Source organism: Erythrolamprus reginae, chromosome 2 (assembly GCF_031021105.1).
Source record: "Erythrolamprus reginae isolate rEryReg1 chromosome 2, rEryReg1.hap1, whole genome shotgun sequence".
In the NCBI taxonomy this organism is placed as follows: domain Eukaryota; kingdom Metazoa; phylum Chordata; class Lepidosauria; order Squamata; family Dipsadidae; genus Erythrolamprus; species Erythrolamprus reginae.
The window spans coordinates 19392859-19406895 of record NC_091951.1 but is presented as its reverse complement, the minus strand read 5'-3'; the positions used below and the strand labels follow the sequence as shown (position 1 = coordinate 19406895).

The 14037-nt window shown below is 39.9% G+C and overlaps 1 protein-coding gene across 1 annotated transcript in view; it reads left to right on the top strand.

Annotated features, from left to right (window-relative positions):
* The first annotated feature begins 515 nt into the window (after nucleotides 1–515).
* Nucleotides 516–14037, top strand: part of LOC139163207 (vomeronasal type-2 receptor 26-like) — a 29831-nt gene continuing 16309 nt past the window's right edge. Inside the window, exons 1-3 of the mRNA XM_070744168.1 lie at nucleotides 516–779; nucleotides 1799–1862; nucleotides 5444–5618. Of these exons, the coding sequence (XP_070600269.1) occupies nucleotides 516–779; nucleotides 1799–1862; nucleotides 5444–5618 (503 nt within the window). The remainder of the gene's footprint in view (nucleotides 780–1798; nucleotides 1863–5443; nucleotides 5619–14037) is intronic.

Genomic DNA, 14037 nt, shown 5'->3' with positions numbered 1-14037 from the left:
CCCCCCCGGTCTTGTCCAGTGCTGAATTTATCACTTGATTCTAGACCACTGCCAAAAGTAGATATTGAAAAGGTTGTAGTTGCCTCTGTCTAACCTATTTCCACATATTCATAATGACTCATTTTTATTCAATGTCTAATCCTCATAGGAATTGATGACATTCTTTAGAATTGCTTTTGTGGTTTCTTGATCAAAAATCCTTTTCCTCTTATGATAATTCTTCTGGAATAATTTTACAAGCCAGTTACTGGGATGATAAAAAATAGTACTGCTAAAAATAATGGTATATTTCTAAGAAATGTTGCAAGACTATCTCATTCTCATCTTCCTAAAACTCATAAAAACTCGGTGGTGATGGGTGAATACCATCTTGCTTTAGATCAAAATTGGATTAAGGCTTAATAGGCTTTGGAGACAAATAGAAATAAAATAGAATAAGTATTTTGTTGTTGGTGTTGATGATGATTAACTTTATATTATTTTACAGTACTTTACCTTTTGATGAGTCAAGAATAATGTGCTTCATTTTTGCCATTCAAGAGATTAACAAGAAATCCCAGCTCCTGCACAATCTGACACTTGGCTACAACATCCATGACAACTCTTTGAGCACCATTGGCACTTCAGATGCCTTGTTGGACATGCTCTCTGTTGGAGAAGCCAATGTCCCCAATTACAGCTGTGGAAGGAAGGATAACCTTCTAGCTCTTCTGGATGGAGCCGATAGTGATGTCTCCATCCAGATGTCAATGTTAGTAGCCACCTACAAAGTCCCACAGGTTTGTGTCTGTGTTTTACTCTCTGCGCATATGTGGATCTGATAGCAGTGATGATACAAAAATATGGTTTGCATTCTTCTTTTTCCTTAATTTGATCCTTTTATTTTTTTATGTTATATTTTTTATTTTATTAATATTTTCTGTGTTTGTATTTTGTATGGCTCATGATTATTTAACAATAAACTATTTTAATATGTGCTCAAAAATTAAGACTTATTTATTTATTAAATATTTTTTATCTTGATCTAACTCTGAATATAACCAAACATTCTGCATTGTTTTTTTCAGATAAGCAGTAGAATGTCTTCAGCAGATCTGAGTGATAAAAGTAAATTTCCCTTTTTCTATCGTATGTTCACCAAATTAGGGTTCCACTATCCAAGAATTGTCCAACTGCTCCTCCATTTTAAATGGATCTTGATTGGTCTGTTTGCTTCAGACACAGAGGAGGGAGAACATTTTTTGAGGACACTTACTCCTATGCTTTTCAGGAATGGAATTTTTGTTGTTATATCACGACGTTTCTCAGTGAATGGACATACAGAACCCATCAGGAATGTCATGTCTAAGTGGGGACAAGTCAACATCTTTGTTCACTTCATGGAATACCTTCCTCTTTTGGACAGAATTATCCCTCATCATTTAATAATTGAAAGTTTCTTAGGATGTATTAAAGGGAAAGTCTGGATCATCGCGGTCTTAGGACAATATCAGATGGGAAGGCACAAACTTTTCAAAAGTGTCCATAGTGTTTGGACCTTTAATTTTCAGGGGAAAACAAGGCTAGAAGATGATGACTTTGAACCCAATCTGTTTGTGGAACGCCACTTGAAATATAAGACCCTTAACTGTTCTTTTTCAAAGCAGGTCTTTTCTGTCAAAGGTCGGAGAAGATGCACCCAAACAGGACCATTGGAGACCCAACAGAAAAGGAATAAGATCTGGATCCGAAATGAGCACCATGTTTATGCTCTCATTAAGACTCTGTCCCATGCCTTGAATGCTGCATATTCCTCCAGATCCAGGTGGAGAAGGAAGAAAATGGAAAAGAGATTGCGAGCTCCAAAGCTGCAGCCATGGCAGGTATGGGGTTGCAGTGAGTATCCATCAAACTTAGTTCCATTTGAGAAAGGGTGTTGGATCTTCCCAATACGTCCTTTTTCAAGAGGTGGAGCTAGCCTCCAAATGCAGGTGGCTCATTCATGGCGTGGGGGGAGGAAGTCCCCCTTTCTGGGCTTTCCCAGGGCCTTCAGGTGATGGGGAGGGCAGGGGAGGGAATGGGTGGGCTCCCGCCATCCAGGGGAGAAAAGTAAAGTTGTCGCTCTGCTCTCCGCCAATGCTCACGTGCTACATCTGCCATGAGAGTGGATGTGGGTAGCCGCCCAAGACACTCAAAACCCTTCCTGGCTGGTCGGTCCATTTGGCTCTTAGCTGTTACAAGAAACCCCCCCACTCAGAACATCTCCTCGGCTGGGGCCTTTTGCTCGCTTATTGCCATGAATATTGCCTCCTTTTATCCCGTCAGCGGTTAAGCCGGCAGGTGGGGGAAAAACCCTCGCCCAGCCAATCCCAAGGTTTTCTTTTTTAAAGGGGTCAGGGAGGCCTGTTGTTTCCTCAAAAACAAAATAAGGTTAAAGTAAAGTTCATCAGGTTCAGTCCTTGTTGGTCATAGGGCGGGCTTAACCCAAACTTGGAGGCTACCTCCATTCAACTTGGAGAAAGGACCTAAAGGAGAAGGAAGAGAACCATCTTATCCACCATCTGTTACAAAAAGTTGGGGGAAAGATCAAAAGCAATGTGAGAAAATATTATTTTACTGAAAGAGTAGTAGATCCTTGGAACAAACTTCCAGCAGACATGGTTGGTAAATCCACAGTAACTGAATTTAAACATGCCTGGGATAAACATATATACATCCTAAGATAAAATACAGAAAATAGTATAAGGGCAGACTAGATGGACCATGAGGTCTTTTTCTGACGTCAGTCTTCTATGTTTCTATGTTTCTAAGGCAACAGGTTTGGCTAATCCAATCACTTGGAGAATATTATTCAAAAGAAATTACACTATGGCAGTTATATCTCAAAATTAAACAATATTAATTTTTAAAATGAGAAGAGAATGGACTCATTGGGCAAACACACACACACACACCCCGCCGTTAGGAAAGATTAAAGGCAAAAGGAGAAGGGGATGGCAGAGGGTCAAATGGTTAGATAGTATCATTGATACAATGAGCATGAGTTTGGCTAAACTCTGGGGGTCAGTGGAGGATGCTTTGGGGGGTGGCATGTCCTTTTTCATGGGTGTGTGTTTCAAAATAAAGCAACTGAATAATACAAATGCCGGTATATATGTTGCCAACATATGATTGAAAACTTTTGTTTTCCGGATTGTTTCCATTCTAGTTTCATCCATCCCTGAGGAAGAATAAATTTTACAATTTTTCGTGGAAGGATCTCTACTTAGATAAAAATGGAGATATTACAGCAGACCCAAATATTTTGAGTTGGGTAGTTCTCCCCAACAAGGATATCATTACAATACAAATGGGACATTTTGAAAGAGAGAGACTTATTATCAGCCAAGTTGCTCTTTCACAGATGAAGTTGTTCAACAAGGTGGGGAAAATACTATTTATTTATTTATTTATTTATTTATTTATTCATTCATTCATTCATTCATTCATTCATTCATTCATTCATTCTTTTGTCCAATACACAAATACATAGGAAGAAAAATAGACATGTAGTAATATATATAAGGGTAAAGTGAACTTAGAGGAGAGGATATATGAAAGAAAGAAAATATATATGATAAGTGAGAGAAAGGAAAGACAATTGGACAGGGGACAAAAGGCACACCAGTGCACTTATGTACGCCCCCTACTGGCCTCTTAGGAACCTGGAGAGGTCAATCGTGGAGAGTCTAAGGGAGAAATGTTGGGGGTTAGGGGTTGACACAATTGAATCCGGCAATGAGTTTCACGTTTCGATAACTCGATTGTTGAAATCATATTTTTTACAGTCAAGTTTGGAGTGGTTCATATTAAGTTTGAATCTGTTGCGTGCTCGTGTTGTTGCGGTTGAACCTCTTCACTGTTTTCAAAAGAGTTAGTGTCTATTTCAAACATTCTAATTCAAGTTGGATGACCTTCACTGAGAATTGAACGTGGCAAGTAGAAGGCTTCATAGGCCTCAGAACTATTGAACACAGCATCCTTCAGATTTTGTTTTATTTTTATATATTTTATTAAGCATGTATTAGATAACAGATGTAGGTATAAACATGGTTATTAATACATTAGTGACAGTAGGCACACTGGTGCGCTTATGAATGCCCCTTTCAGACCTCTTAGGAATGGGGTGACATCAACAGTAGATAGTCTAAGGTTAAAGTTTTGGGGGTTTGGGGAAGAAACCATAGAGTCAGGTAGTTTATTCCAGGTATTCGACCATTCTGTTGCTGAAGTTGTATTTCCTGCAATTGAGTTCAGTGCGGTTTACCTTAAGTTTGTATCTATTGTGTGCTTGTGTACTGGGCTTTTTTAAATAAAAACATTAGTTTTTTTAAACAAACGCACATACAAACAAACAATGCATTATCTCTGAACAGAGTATTGTCCAAGTCAAAACATCCCCAAACACAATGTATATATTTCAATTTCTGTCATAATATTCCTTCTGTTTTTTTATTTTACTTTCTTCCTGTACAGTATCTTCTAATAATAAAATAATATCAGTATTTGCACTAACCCCAAATATTTCTTATTCTCTCTTTCAAATTGAAACCCTATCACATTCAATATTTTCTTTATTTTTATTTTTGAAATCTCCTACAATCATTCCAATTAATTATAATAATATAATACCATCCAATTTTGCTCTTCAGAATTTTTCCATTTATCTTAGAAAACAATAAATTTCTTTAAAAGTGCTTTTTGCCTCTCCTTTTTCAATTGTACATCACTTAATCAATAATCAATAGAACACTCACAAATCTCCTTCAATAACCAAAATTAATTATAATAATATAATGTCACCTAATTTCTTCTTCAAACATCATTTTATACATATATAAATTACTTATAACTATGGACATTACTTTGATTAAATTCATTTATTACCATCCTAACTACTAAAATTCAAACAATTTTAAGTATATATCACATTTCCTTTCCGCCTTTCTATTTCTATTGCATCATCATGTCAACTTATTCAAATCTTGCAAATCTTGTGCTCGTGTACTGTTATGGTTGGAGTTGAAGTAGTCATTGACAGGTAGAACACTGTAGTAGATAACTTTATGCACTACGCTTAGGTCACCCCAAAGGTGGCATAGTTTATAATTGTCTAAGCCCAAAATTTCAACTCTGGTGGCATAAGGTATTCTGTTGCAAGCAGAGGAGTGGAGGACTCTTCTCCTGAAATATTGCTGTCAATTGTATTATATCTGATATGCAGTGCAAGTTCCAGACAGATGTGCTGTATTCAAGAATTGGTCTTGTAAATATTTTGTATGCTCTAGTTAGTACCGTGTTTCCCCGATAGTAAGACCCCCCTGATTGTAAGACATATGGGGGGTTTCAGGGGGGTCGGCTAATATAAGCCATACCCCGAAAGTAAGACATATGTCTTACTTTCGGGGAAACACGGTACTAAAAGTGAGGGAGCTGTGCGCAGTGGCGCGCTGCGCCCAGAGCTTGGGCCACCCGGCGGGCAAGGCGGCGGCCCTCTCCGAAGTGGCAGAGCGGCCACCGCCCGAGCTCCCTCCGGAGCCTGCCGCCGCCATGCTTCCTCCGCCGGCCGAGGAGTCCTCCTTATCCGCGCTGGGTTTGGAGTAAGGCTTGAAGCTGGACTTGTCCTCAGCGCCGATGTTGCTGAGCTTCAAGGGTCTGCCTTTGGACGTCTCTTTGTCGGCGTTGGGATTGCGCAGGAAGCGCAGTCGGAGCTCCCGCTCGTGCCGCAGCCAGAGCCGCACCGCTTCGGCCAGGGCCGCCGCCTTGCCCGCCGAGGACAAGTCCAGCTTCAAGCCTTACTCCAAACCCGGCGCGGATAAGGAGGACTCCTCGGCCGGCGGAGGAAGCGCGGTGGTGGCGGCGGGCTCCGGAGGGAGCTCGAGGCGAAGGGCGCAGCTCCGGCCGCTCGCCTCGCCCGCCCACCAAGCGTCTCCGAAGCTTACCGGCCGTGACGGGCAACACAGCGGGAGCAGCGGGAGCAGCAGGAACAGCAACAAGCAGCGAAGCAGCTCGGCGAAGGCTTCTCCTGCCAAAAGGCGCCCGCCAGAGACCGGTAAGCTTCGGAGACGCCGGGTGGGCGGGCGAGGCGAGCGGCCGGAGCTGCGCCCTCCTTCGCCCGCCTCCTTTCCGGCAGCTCCGGACGGGGCGGGCAGGCAGGGATGCGGATGTGTCTCCGTGTGTTTGTGTGGGGGGGGAGGGTGCTACTACTTTTTACCGGACACGGGTGTTGCGGGTTCGGGTAGGTGGGTTAGCCGGGTGTGTCTTATTTTTTCCAATATAAGACATACCCCGAAAGTAAGACATAGGGGGGCTTTTGGGGGTAAAAAGAAAGTAAGACACTGCCTTACTATCGGGGAAACACGGTAGTACAATATTACCAGAGAAGAAGCTATGCAAGATTAGATTAATAACTCTTAATGTGTTTTTTTTTACAATGCTGTTACACTGGGCTTTGACACTTAGATCATTAGAGATGAGAACTCTAAGATCTTAGACAGAGTGAGGGTCATCTACAAGATTGTGTCCATCCAGTTTGTATTTTATGTTCTGATTATTATTTTTTTTGCCAATATGTAAGACATAGCATTTGTTGGTTCAGATTTAAAGTTGCACTTGTTTGACAATTCTAAAGACTTTTTGAAGGGAAGCAACATTGTTGGTGGTGTTGAATAGTTTTACATCATCAGCAAAGAGAATGTAGTTGCTTTAAATGTGATCACAAAGGTCATTTATGTAAAGTATAAAGAGTGTTAGTCCTAGAACGCTGCCTTGCGGGACACCGCTGTTAACAGGTACAGGATTTGATATGGTGTTCCCTATTATTTATTTATTTATTGATTGATTGATTGATTGATTGATTGATTTAGTCAAGTATGTATTGATGGTATACAAAAATATAACAACGTGATACTGATACATGATACTGGTAAGAGAGAAACATTAGGACAGGAAATGGAAGGCACGCTGGTGCACTTATGCACACCTGACCTCTTAGGAATCTGGAGAGATCAACAGTGGATAGTCTAAGGGTAACGTTTTGAGGATTAGGTGATCATACTACAGAGTCAGGTTGTGAGTTGCATGTATCAACTACTCAGTTACTAAAGTCGTATTTCCTGCAGTTGAGTTCAGATCAGTTTACTTTAAGTTTGTATCTGTTGTGTGCTCTTGTGTTGTTGTGGTTGAAGCTGAAGTAGTCGTTGACAGGAATGATGTTGTAGCAGATGATTTTATGGGGAAGGCTGAGGTTGTGTTTAAGGCAGTATAGTTTTAACTCTTCTTTTGACAGGAATGCAACTATACAATTATGCAGGGTTCCAGAATTGCCATAAAATTTTAGTGTTAGAAGTAATTTATCATTTTATGGTTTCATCATTACAATCTTTACCATTAGGTCCTTTTAGGGGTGGGATGGATCTTGAATCTTTAAATTTGTTGTTTACAAAATTATAGAAGGCATGGGTGGATTTCATGCACAGGAGGTTTTTCCTCTTGTTTGATGTGTTAATTGGTGTATTCAGTATTTATCTGGTAGCATATGTTTCTCTAGTGGCTTTTAAAGTTAAAGCAAGTTTTGTTTTTTCACCAAAGAATTTGAGGGGGGTGGATCTTCCTTATTATGGGTAATATGTTTTTCCTGGTTTTCAGGGTTATTAGTATGTATAGTTTAATGGCTCATTTGATTTCGAATAAAAAATTGTTGTAATGGTCTTCAGCAGTATTACAGCCAGTGAATAGAATTTGCCAATCAAAAGATGAAAGATCTTAGTTGACTTTTTAATTGGGCATGCCATCATTATGATGATTTTTGTAAGGACGTATGTTGAGACAAAAGGTAATCAGGCTGTGGTCATTACATGCAAAAGTAAGAATATAGTAGAGGCCTTTACAGGAGCAGCTCTGGCACAGCTGGTTAAGACACCAACTAGAGGGGAGAATATTCTAGATTTAGTTTTTACGAATGGGAATTGGGTTTCAGATGTCAAGGTGGGAGAAAATTTAGGTTGCAGTGACCATCTATGTTTGTGGTTTGATGTAAAAACTCATTGTGAGCAATCCTATAATGCAACCAAAGTATTGGATTTCAGAAAAACAAATTTTAACGCAATGGGAGAATATTTAGATAATGAATTAAAGGGGAGGGATAAAATGGCAGGAGCGAGCATCCAGTGGACTGTATTAAAAAAGGCCATCTTAAAAGCCACTGGACTGTATGTAAGACAAATAACTAAAGGTAAAAGGAAGAAGAAACCGCTATGGTTTAGCAATGATGTAAGGGCTATAGTCAATGAAAAAAAGGCTGCCTATAGGAGGTATAAAGAGTCTGGAAGTATAGCTGATAGGGAGGTATATAAAATGAGACAGAAGGAGGCGAAACAGATAATATATGCTGCTAAAGCCTCAAAAGAGGAAGAAATTGCCAAATCTGTAAAGAAGGGGGATAAAACCTTCTTCAGATATATTAATGATAAGAAGAAGAAAAACTGCGGCATCACGAAGCTTAGTACCGGGAATAATACATGCATTAATGGGAATAAGGAGATCGCTGACCATTTCAATAGCTACTTCTGTTCAGTTTTCTCAAAGACACCTTACAAAATAATACTATAGAGGGATATAGCATTGCTTCCAGCTGTACGGATTCAGCTCCAGTGATCTTAGAAGCCGATGTCTTAGAAGAACTTGAACGATTAAAGATAAATAAGGCAATGGGTCCAGATGGCATCCACCCCAGAGTTCTTAAAGAACTCAGATCTGTCATTACTACCCCCCTGACTGATTTGTTTAACCAATCCTTGTTAACAGGAGAAGTTCCTGAGGATTGGAGAATGGCCAGTGTTGTGCCTATTCACAAGAAGGGCAGTAGAGAAGAAGCTGGTAACTACATTTATTTTTTTTATTTTTTTTTACAGGCCAATAAGCTTGACATCAGTTGTAGTTAAAATGATGGAGACTCTACTCAAAAAGAGGATAAATCAGCACCTAAAAAACAATAACTTATCGGACCCAAATCAGCATGGCTTTACTGAAGGCAAATCATGTCAGACTAATCTCATTGATTTCTTTGACTATGTCACAAAGGTGTTGGATGAAGGTGGTGCCGTGGATATTGCCTACCTGGACTTCAGCAAAGCCTTTGATACGGTTCCACATAAAGAGCTGATAGATAAATTAGTGAAGATTGGACTTAATCCCTGGATAGTTCAATGGATTTGCAGCTGGCTGAAGCGTAGACATCAGAGAGTTATTGTTAATGGCGAGTATTCTGAGCAGAGTCAGGTTACAAGCGGTGTGCCACAAGGGTCTGTTCTGGGTCCTATTCTTTTTAATATATTTGTGAGTGACATAGGGGAAGGTTTGGTAGGGAAGGTTTGCCTATTTGCCGATGACTCTAAAGTGTGCAATAGGGTTGATATTCCTGGAGGCGTCTGTAATATGGTAAATGATTTAGCTTTACTAGATAAATGGTCTAAGCAATGGAAACTGCAGTTTAATGTTTCCAAATGTAAAATAATGCACTTGGGGAAAAGGAATCCTCAATCCGAGTATTGTATTGGCAGTTCAGTGTTGGCAAATACTTCAAAAGAAAAGGATTTAGGGGTAGTGATTTCTGACAGTCTCAAAATGGGTGAACAGTGCAGTCAGGCGGTAGGGAAAGCAAGTAGGATGCTTGGCTGCATAGCTAGAGGTATAACAAGCAAGAAGAGGGAGATTATGATCCCACTATATAGAATGCTGGTGAGACCACATTTGGAATACTGTGTTCAGTTCTGGAGACCTCACCTACAAAAAGATATTGACAAAATTGAACGGGTCCAAAGACGGGCTACAAGAATGGTGGAAGGTCTTAAGCATAAAACGTATCAGGAAAGACTTAATGAACTCAATCTGTATAGTCTGGAGGACAGAAGGAAAAGGGGGGACATGATCGAAACATTTAAATATATTAAAGGGTTAAATAAGGTCCAGGAGGGAAGTGTTTTTAATAGGAAAGTGAACACAAGGGGACACAATCTGAAGTTAGTTGGGGGAAAGATCAAAAGCAACATGAGAAAATATTATTTTACTGAAAGAGTAGTAGATCCTTGGAACAAACTTCCAGCAGACGTGGTAGATAAATCCACAGTAACTGAATTTAAACATGCCTGGGATAAACATATATCCATCCTAAGATAAAATACAGAAAATAGTATGAGGGCAGACTAGATGGACCATGAGGTCTTTTTCTGCCGTCAGACTTCTATGTTCCTATGTTTCTATGAACAGGGTCACTTTTTGCCTCCTGAAGCCCCACCTCTGCATCCAATTTTTGTGAAAAATGGTCCAATCTATTACAAAAATAGAGTGTGCAGAGGGTTTGGGAGGTCTGCGGAGTGCTTGTGGGGGTTGGGGAAAGGCAAAAGCAGTCCTGTTTTTGTAAAAAAACTGGCAAAAACCAGGACATTTTTGCCTTTCCCTAGCCCCTAGAAACACTCTGTAGGACCCAAACCCTCTATGCACCCAATTTTTCACAAAATGGGGATGTTTTTGCCTTCTCCCAGCCCTTAGGAGCAGTCCGCAGGCTTCCCAAATCTTTTGTGTGCCCTGTTTTTCACAGAAATGGGGGAGAAATGGGCCCATTTTTGCAAAAAAATGGGGCATGCAGCGAGTTCGGGAGACTTGCAGAATACTCTTGGGGGACGGGGATAACAAAAACTTTTTTTTCTTACTTAGCTCTTTGGAATCTTGGTGCGTCTTACACACCAGTGCATCTTATAGTACAAAAAATACAGTATTGTATGCCGCCCCTCTAAATAAATAAATAAATAAAAATATTTTCTTTGTCATTCCTTGCTATTCTATTTAGTCTCTGCCCCAGTCTAAATGTGTGGAATATTGTCATCCTGGATTTGTCAAACAAGCTCGGGAAGAAGAACCAGTTTGCTGCTATGACTGCATTCCTTGTCCAGATGGGACCATCTCCACTCAGAAAGGTGGGCAATACTGATGGAAAGAGTATTAGATTCATGCAGATCATTTCGATCAATGTGCATAAAATTAATAACACACATATGCTCGATTATTTTGTTGTTTTTTATTCTCAACATGTCCAATTTCTTCCATAATTTCAAGTATAAGAAAAAGATCTTGAATTATGAGATAAGAAGTGGTACAAGGGCATGGTGAATTGGGCAAGATTACTTTTGCTTGTCGCTTTGAAAATGTCCCTCATGTTTGTTTTCCTAGGAACATTTGACTTTTTTTTATATTTGAGAAATGGTAGCAGGTCAATGGAATAACAGAACAGAATAACAGAGTTGGAAGGGACCTTGTGTTGTGGCAGTCCATATCCTGCTCAGCTGATCATGGATTTTTGAGGATCAAGAGATGGGTGCATTTCAGTATTCTAGGCCAGTGTACTTGGCACCCGAGTCTGAGAGTGGAAATGATGTGGAGTTAGAGGCTGAAAGCCAACCAGAGACTGTGGCATCTCCAGAGGTGTTCTTGAGTGACTCAGGAGATGACAAAGAGCCCCTTATAGATTCAAGGATGTGCAGGACTATGAGCAGACAGGATTATTTGAGGAGAAAGAGGTTTGGGTTTGAATAGATCTATAGAACACTTGACCATGCCTTGTGGCTATATAAGGGGAGGTCTCGCAATGAATTAGTGTGAATGACAACATTCGAACAATGAAAGGGTGTGGGCTCCGTGATTTTAGAGATCATTTCTGCTAAAAGACAGCTTTAAATATCTACAATCTGCTCCTCCAGGACTTCTGCCAAGATGCTGAGAGTTTGAGTGATTAATAAACCTTCAAAGAGACTTTTAATGAGTTCTTGGATCCTGGCCTGAGAAGATAATTAACCATGATAAGTTTTTGATAACGTTCTTTTTTACCTTTAAACATTTTATGCTATGAACATTTTTGACCAATATATTGACATCTTATACCTTTCTGAATGTTTGTGTGTGTGTGGATTTATTTCTGGGGTTTCCTCACTTAGACAGAACATCTTGAATTTCTTCTAGTCCAATACCCTGTTTAGGCAGGAAACCCTACATCAGACAAATGTTTGTGCAATCTCTTCATAAAAACTTCCAGCATTGGAGCATTCACAACTTCTGGAGGCAAGCTGTTCCACTGATTAATTGTTCTAACTGTCAAGAAATTTCTTAGCTTCTCTCCTTGATTAGTTTCCACCCATTGCTTCTTGTCCTATGGATGGATTTTGGTCACCCAAGCCATTGTTTTACATTACAGGCCAAAGAATAGAATAAAATACTTTATTGGCCAAGTGTGATTGGACACACAGGGAATTTGTCTGTGGTGTATAAATTCTCAATGTTATTCTACATGGGGTTACTCTTGAAGATCATCTGGAATTTAGAAATGATCCACAGTAACTGAATTTAAACATGCCTGGGATAAACATATATCCATCCTAAGATAAAATACAGAAAATAGTATAAGGGCAGACTAGATGGACCATGAGGTCTTTTTCTGCCACTAGACTTCTATGTTTCTATGTGTTTATCCAGAATACATGCTCATGTTGAGTTTTCCTATATTTTATCATGTTATACCCTTGTGGTGTGAGCTGCACAGACTCCCAGTTTCTTTCCAACTTTAATTTAATTCACCTTTAAAGCTCTACTTTTCATAGGACCAGGGCATCAGTGGGACAAGGTGGGCTACTGGCTGGATGTGGGGGAATGCAGTGGGGTAGCAAAAATGGAGGTCCACCTCAGAGCACCCAATTTGCACTGAAAGATACTGAAAGAAAATGCAGGACATCCTGCATAAGCCACGTCCACAGTGTGGTAGTAAAAATTTTGATAGCTCTTCACTGCAGTGGGACCTCACCTCCCTCGAGTTATGTTCCTTTCAGACCAGAGCACATGCTCCTGATGTTTTAGATATTTTTCTTGCAACCTGTCTTTTTTATCAAAACACCTCCATTATTGAACTCCTTCCCACTCTTGAATTGCAACAGGCCTTTTAAAAATCCTGGAGATATAGTTCTTCTTCCAGGCTTTGGGATAAGGCAAATTGGTGCAGAATGAAAATGTGATGATTTGCATTGATTTAGTTGGGGCACCAGTTATTTCAATTTTGAGCTTTTTTGAGGTGTTGTTGTTTTTATAGTTTTATATATATTGAAGATTTTTCCTGGGATATAAGATACCCAAAGTTTGCTTTAAAATGCTCAGCCAGATAAATGTTTTACTTATGTATTCTGGCTGCTATTTACCATTTACTATGGCTTTCCTACCTCTTCTATTTCATGTCAGGATCGGGGCCTACCTGACGCAATATTCCAAATTGGAGAGAGAAGAATTATAATGATTTCAACGATGTAAAATTGCTTAATCACAGTGAATATGCAGATTGTAATGTAATCTGATTGGCTGACAAAAGTACCGTATTTTGGTGTATAAGACGCACCTTTTCCCTCCCTGAAATAGGCTGATAATTAGGGTGCATCTTATACTTTGAATGTAGCAAAAAAAAAAAAACCCCAACCTAGCTAGCTGCTAACAATCATCCCAGCTCTTACCTTGCAGGCTCTTTCATTGTTTCTCTCTGCGAAGAATGTTTTCCAAGCCCTAAGCCTTTGCAGGGTTTTTTTCATTACTCTAACTTGCTCTGAGTAAGTTTCTTTCTAGCCCTAACCAGGTGCTAACAATGTTCTCAGCTCTTACCGGCTTGCAAACTGTTTCATTGTTACACTCTGCCAAGAATGCATTCTATACCCTGTCTTCCATTGCTTTACTTGTTCCAGATATTTATTTTGAGCCAGGTGCTATTAATGTACCCAAGCTCTTTCATTGTTACTCTCTGCGAAGAATATATTCCAAACTGTGTCTTTGTAGGGGTTTTATTTGCTCCAAATGTTTCTTTCCAGCCCTAACCAGATGCTAACAATGTTCCCAGCTCTAACCCACTTGCAAGCTCTTTCACTGTTACTCTTTGCAAAGAATAATGTTTTTCAAGCCCTAAGTCTTTGCAGGGTTTTTTCCATTGCTCTATTTGCT